At 35.7% G+C, this 6,869-nt stretch overlaps 1 protein-coding gene across 1 annotated transcript; it reads right to left on the bottom strand.

Moving 5' to 3' along the window:
* Positions 1–1,233: 1,233 nt before the first annotated feature.
* Positions 1,234–2,478, bottom strand: LOC147633336 (uncharacterized). The gene is made up of 2 exons (XM_086805720.1): positions 1,930–2,478; positions 1,234–1,473 (listed from the first exon to the last, which is right to left on the bottom strand). Exons 1-2 carry the CDS (start codon positions 2,476–2,478, stop codon positions 1,234–1,236), a joined length of 789 nt encoding a protein of 262 aa, XP_086661846.1.
* Positions 2,479–6,869: the final 4,391 nt, after the last annotated feature.

The following is a 6,869-nucleotide window of genomic DNA, read 5'->3' as shown; positions in this document are numbered from 1 at the left end:
ACTCCCACTTGGAATCTTGCAAATGTAGCTTCAAGAAACTCAATGCATCCTGGTTGAAGAACAACCCATTGATTGCCCACTCGAAAACTTTGGAACCTCTTTTATTTGGAAAAACAACGTTGTAAAAGAAGACCATTGAGATCAAGTATCACACATAGTTTGGTAGCACTATTCGCCAAGGCCACATCACTTACTTTGTTTGCTCTGATCAAATCTGCCAAATATGCAAATAGACTATTCTTAGTCAAATCTGAATCATTCTATCATACAACACAAAGGTTAAGAACAAAATAGACATCTATTCTCTTACAAGATTTTTTTTTCATTTTAGAGCTAGTAAGCTAAGATAAAAACATTATATATAGTTCAATAGGGCTAAGTTCAATAGGGCTAAGTTTATTGTACTATTCCATATGTATATTGTATAAGACATTAAATTTAATATGCAAATAGTATGCATGGATGGTAGATACTTCATCAAAATATATTTTTGACCATGTGGCAAAAAAATCTCAAAAAGTAATATTATATGACTATTGAATTAAGATACAACAATGTATATAGTTGCAATGAACATTTTAGAATATTTTTCCATACACACATGCTACAATATTCCACATTGATGTGCATGTAGGACATGCATGTTGAGCATACTTAGAAAAACATATTTTAAGAAAAAATATTTGATCATGTGGCCTAATATCAATAGACACCACATTGACACCTTTGATAATACAAGTCATACCAATGTTTCAATCAAAGCACTGCAATTGAAATTGAAAAACTCAATGTAGTTGTATGACACAAAACATTTTCTTCTAATATATTTGACCACATGGCAAAATATTGAAGGACACAAAACTTTAGAGAAAACCAATACCAACATTTGGATCAAAGTAATGTAATAGCAATTGATTGAAGCATTCTAGCTATACCATACAAGAAAATATTTCTTCCAACATTATCATGTACTTCATACTTGTATTTTAATACAAAAGCACAAACTTTTTGCAACCAATTTTAGGTACAATATGATGAAAATATTTTTAGAAATAAGGACTCTTAAACAATAAACACAAAACTGAGAGAAATAGGCTTGTAAGGCTTGCTTTAGATAGCACCACAAAATGAGAAAATATGTAGGAAATGTTATGTCATGAAATCGTCCTCCAAAACACAAGTTCAACCTTAAACCATAGTGTTCTCATTGACAAAAGTTAGAGATAGAGAGGTTCAAACACCTGAAGTAGCCTTCAACCTCTCTTTCATAATAATATTTGCTATGTCTTGGCTTGATTCATCCACACCCTCCGGCGGTAGGTCAAGAGCTAGAGCACCAATGGGAGGAACCTCTTGAGCACTTGTAGGTGGGTTGGCGCTCTCATGGGCTTTCCAACATGCCGCTTCAATCTCTTTTTGCTCTTGACTATTGCACACCACTGCAATAGTCTTCATGCGATGTTCCAATGCGAACTTTGATGCAACACCACATGAGAATATATCACATACAACCTCATGTGCATCATTGAATGCCTTGATTGTAGCCTTGATGACCTTCTTTTTCTTTCTAAATATGGCCTTTGCAATAGTTTGTTCTTCTTCAAGCTCTCCATCCTTTCCTTCCTTGTCAATGGCTTCAATGGATTCATTATCCAAAATGCATGGCTTGTTGGAATTTCCAACATATCGATCTAGATTGATGAAGCTTTTCTCCATGGTCACAAGTGTCAACACAACAAATGAATCCATGGCCCCAAAAGCAAGACTCTTGGCCATTGGTAGGGAGTCAACACTTCCAACTTGCATATGGTACTTGCATGAAAGATTCTCAAGGGCCTCCTCCATAGCTGCCATTTGTTTGCGGTTGAGAAATGACAACAAAATGAATTGTTTAAGCTCACATGTCATTTTTAACAATGTGAAGACCACCTTTCCAAACATGATAGAATCCCATGTCATGCCCCCAACTCCATGTGCCGCTTCTAGGACAACCACACCAATGGTAATAGGATCTTTATACACATTGTATATAACATCGAATGCCTCAAGGTTGCACCCCACAATATATACTTGCCAAGGTAAGCTAGTAGAAGAATGAAGAGGATCTTGCTTCTTCACAATAAGAAAGTTCACAATGTCTTTTGCACCATTTGGCAATGGTCCTGCATCAGCCCCACGTGTGAGCTTTTTTGACACCCAATCACTGCAAACACCTAAAATCTTTGTGTATACATCGTTGGTGATGTCGTATTCAGCAACAAGATCTTCCCAACTCTTCATCATACTATTGCTAGCATGAGTTGAGGCATTGAAGAGAGAAACTAGCTCCTCATGGAGCACCCTATCTTTCTTGATTTGCTTTGCCCTTGTCTCCATGTCAACAACATCCTCTTTGTCCCATTTGTTTCTAAGAAAGACGATGTGTCCATCATTAACTTGCTTTTGTAATGTGAGGATGTCCCCATCCTTTAGACCCATAAGGCAACGAAAAGTTGTGGGAGAAGGCTGCCTTCCCTTCTTTGTGGTGGTATCCTCTTGAGATGAAAGCTCCCCCTTTGAGTATCTCTTCATGATGGCAATCCAACCATCAAATATCTCTTGTGTGCTCACTATCATATGACAATCACGTGATGCACACTTTTCTCCAATGTATTCTATAAATCTCTATCAAAAATAAAAATATGAAATGAGAAAGAAAACACCAAATGCATCTTGAATAAGACAAGCTAAGGTTGTACATCATTACCTCCCATGGTACTCTTTGAGGACTACCCTTTGGAAGCCCTTGTTGAGGTTTTGGTGGAGACCCAAATGCTATCCATTGATCCCTTACTTGTTGAAGTTGCTCAAGATAAGGACCATTCTTCATAACATTGTGGGATTCCATATTTGTCATCCTAGAAAGCTCAATGCACATTTCAGCAGGATAGTCCACCAAGATTCTTGCATTCCTTGTGGCATATAGATGTTTGGTTGCTAGGCATCGATGAGTGCTACTTAGGATATAGATCTTTGCCGCATGGATTGAGTGAAGACCTGATATGATCCAATAGAAGTAAGAATGTAGCTTATCCACTTCCACCTCATCACGATGCATGGGTCACTTCACATCACTCTCCTCCAAGAAGGGCATGAGGTATGCTGCTGTTGCCGGATTCATGGGATTCTTTACAAAAGGTGCTATTAACTTTTGCACATAATCCCAACAAAGTGTTCTATAGGCATATAAAGGTGGTGCCTCATAGCATCTACCAACATCAATAGGAAACTGTGTGGTTGAGCCAAATGGAAAGTATTTTTCAAACATGTGAAATCCTGAACCATCCTTTTTACCCTTCTTCTTAACCATGTCTGGAAAGTCAAAGGTTCTTTCAACACCCTTGACTTCAAGTGACACCAAAGGTGTTGCTTGGATTACTTGTGCCTTTGAAGATTGGTTTGTGTTGTCCAGAGGAGTGTTAGGAGGTACACTCCCAACAAGAGCCTGTGAGTTTGAAGCTATTGATTGTGCTTGTGCATCTTGAATCTTTGTCCTCTTCTTTGGTCGATCACCATGTTTTGTAGGAAAAAGAAGTTCACTATGCTTGACAGACTCAAATGTAGCTATTATGTCCTGTGTGCCTGATATCTCCTCTGGGAGGCTCCAACCCATTGCTCTCAAAGAGTATACTTCATCCTCTTTTATATGTGTAGATTGAAAAGATAAGGGATCCATGTTGTATTTAATGTTCTTTCCCTTGATCTTTACTACAATACATGGGATCCCTTCCTTCCCAGCACATCCATCCATTAGCCCCTCAATGATCCCAACTTGATCATATGTTGAATCCTCAAGCTTTGAAGCATATAAAAGGACATTGTTTGCCCTTTTTCCTTCTTTGTCATAAACATCCATAAACCAAGGGCACACAAAATCCCCACTAACTCCATCAATGATTTGATTCTCCTTCCTTGCCGAAGTAGATTTCTTTGCCATTGAATAAACCTACATAAGTACAAAAAATAAGATATATTTGAAATAAATATCAAGTTTTGATCACATGGCCAAAGCTTTACTCAATAGTGTTATGATTATCATATGCATGCATAGGATTTGACCAATGTATGTCCAAATATCATCATAGAAAGGGTTTAAGTTAGAATTTAACCATATGGCAAGATATTACGTAGAAATATTAGGTTTTGACCACATGGCCAAAACTTTATTCAATAGTGTTATGATTATAATATGCATGCATAGGATTTGACCAATGTATTTCCAAATATTATCATAGAAGGGTTTAACTTGTAAGTTAGAATTTGACCATATGGCAAGATATTTTCACAATGGAGAGAAACATCAAATTTGGCTTTTCCAATTGACGAAGATGCATGCCACCATATTCTATTCCTAGAAAATTGGACATAAAAACATAGGCTTATAGATTTGTCTATTTGGTGAAATATTATCTAAAAAAGGACCAAGTTAGAGTGTTATGGCTTATACAAAATGTAGTTTGGATGAAATACTTATCACAAGAAGGAGGGTATATACATGTTTATTAGTATCATGAATTTTCAAAGTCTTTACTAAAGTTTTTTTAGTACTAGAGGACCTTGATATATCACGCCATGTTTTAGTATGCATGTTGATAATATTTTCACATCTCAAATAGAAAGTGTTGAATACAATATGCATTTTGATGAGATATAGAATTTGACCATATGTCCAAATCTCATCCTACAAAGGGTTAAGCTAGTATGTCCCTATTTGTAAGGTATAATTTGGCGATAATAATGCCAAAACTTATAACTATTGAGAAATATTACATTTGATCTTTCTAAATAAGGAAGATGCATGCCACCATAGTCTATATCTAGAAAATTGGCCAAACCAATAGAGCCTTATAGAGTATATTATTTTTGTTGCAATGGCAATACAATGGACAATGAGTGGTGATAAGTTCACCATAGAAAATTGTTTTGTCCATATGGTCTAAACTTATGTAAAAGGGGACTGTGTTAGATTCATATGGCTAGCGAAAATGTACCACAGGTGAAGTATGATTTCAAGAAGAAAACAATGTAACATGTCCTTGGCACAAACATGGCATTTAGTCAATTGCATAACTTCAAAGGCAAAACACGAAGAGGGTCTAGTGTCCATATCAACATGGTCTTCTAGAGTATGAAGGTTTTTTTGTAATGTCAAAAATCTTGTGTACGAGTGGTGATCATTTCACCATAGATCTATTATAATGGAATTGGCCACTTGAGCATTCATATGCTATGTATGGCTTAGATTTTAACCATATGGTCAAATATAGTTCCAAGAAATGAGATGGCTATATGAAGGTTTATTGAATGAAATATAATTGCAAGAAGGACAATACCTTGTAGTTTGGATCATGGGTTTTTCTATGAAATGTGTTCTATTTAATTTGACCATATGGCAAAAACTTTTCTCTATCTAGTTTTACTCTGAGAAGGAATCTCTACCTAGCCTTGAGACTTTTCCATATACAAGTGATCTTGATCCATATACAATTTCAGAACACAAAAAGAACCATCTTTGTAAGCTAGGTGCTCATAGATTTTAGCTATAATTTCATGCAACAATCAAACACAGGTGAGCATGGATTTTATCCATACTCTCATGCCACAATGAAAGGTTTATTTGTAATGCCAATTTTCATGTAGACATGGTCATAGGTTCATCATGGACCTATTATAGTGGAAGTGGCCAATTGATAATTCCTATTCATGGGCTTTTGAAGAGATGTCTTCTATAGAATTTGACCATGTGGAAAAAACTTTGCTTTGTTTAGTTTTACTCTTAGAAGACACCTCTACTTGGCCAACTTCCTTGAGGCCTTTCAGTATACAAGTGATCTTGTAATTAAGATGTTTGAAAAAGAATTTTAGAACAGAAAAAGAACCATCTTAGTAACCTAGGTGTCCATGGATTTTAACCATAATTCCATGCAACAATCAAACATAGGTGCTCGTGGATTTTAGCCATACTATTATGCAACATTGAAAGAATACATGATTTTCTTACTTTTTTCCCATAATTTCAAATTTAGTTTGACATGAAATAGAGAGCCAATGTGTTACATGTAACAATTGAGATACAAAGATTTGACCAAAAGCCTATGTGTCCAAAATGTTGAATGTAATAATTATAAGGTAGAATTTGACCATATGAACAAATCTTGTGACAATGGAGAGCACTAATGTTAGAGATCACTAATGGATATACAGAAGTGAGCATGTATTTTATCCATACTCTCATGCCACAATGAAAGGTTTTTTTGTAATACCAAATTTCATGTAGACATCGTCATAGATTCATCGTGGACATATTGTCATGAAAGTGGGCAGTTGATAATTTATATTCTATGTGTAGCATGGGTTTTTGAAGGAGATGTCTTCTATAGAATTTGACCATATGTCTTCTATAGAATTTGACCATATGGTAAAAACTTTGCTATGTTTGGTTTTACTCTTAGAAGACAGCTCTCCTTGGCCAACTTCCTTAAATCCTTTCAATGTACAAGTGATCTTGGATATAAGATGATTAAAAAAAATTAGAACACAAAAAGAACCATCTTAATAACCTAGGTGTCCATGGCTTTTAACCATAATTCCATGTAACAATCAAACATAGGTGCCCATGGATTTTAGCCATATTATTATGTGACATTGAAAGTATGCATGATTTTCTTACTTTCATCCGATTTTAGTTTGATATGCAATAGAGACATAACATGTTACGTGTAATAGTTGAGGTACAAAGATTTGACCACAAGGCAATATCCTATGGCTATTTCAAAAAGAAGCTTTCATATTGACCATGGCTTTTGGCCACACAGTCACTTTTGTTTGAA

The sequence above is a fragment of the Cibotium barometz genome, chromosome 12 (assembly GCF_041138505.1).
Source record: "Cibotium barometz isolate CiBa-2024 chromosome 12, ASM4113850v1, whole genome shotgun sequence".
Taxonomy (NCBI): domain Eukaryota; kingdom Viridiplantae; phylum Streptophyta; class Polypodiopsida; order Cyatheales; family Cibotiaceae; genus Cibotium; species Cibotium barometz.
Note: the sequence above shows the minus strand (reverse complement) of the source record. Positions and strands in the feature narration are given on the sequence as shown.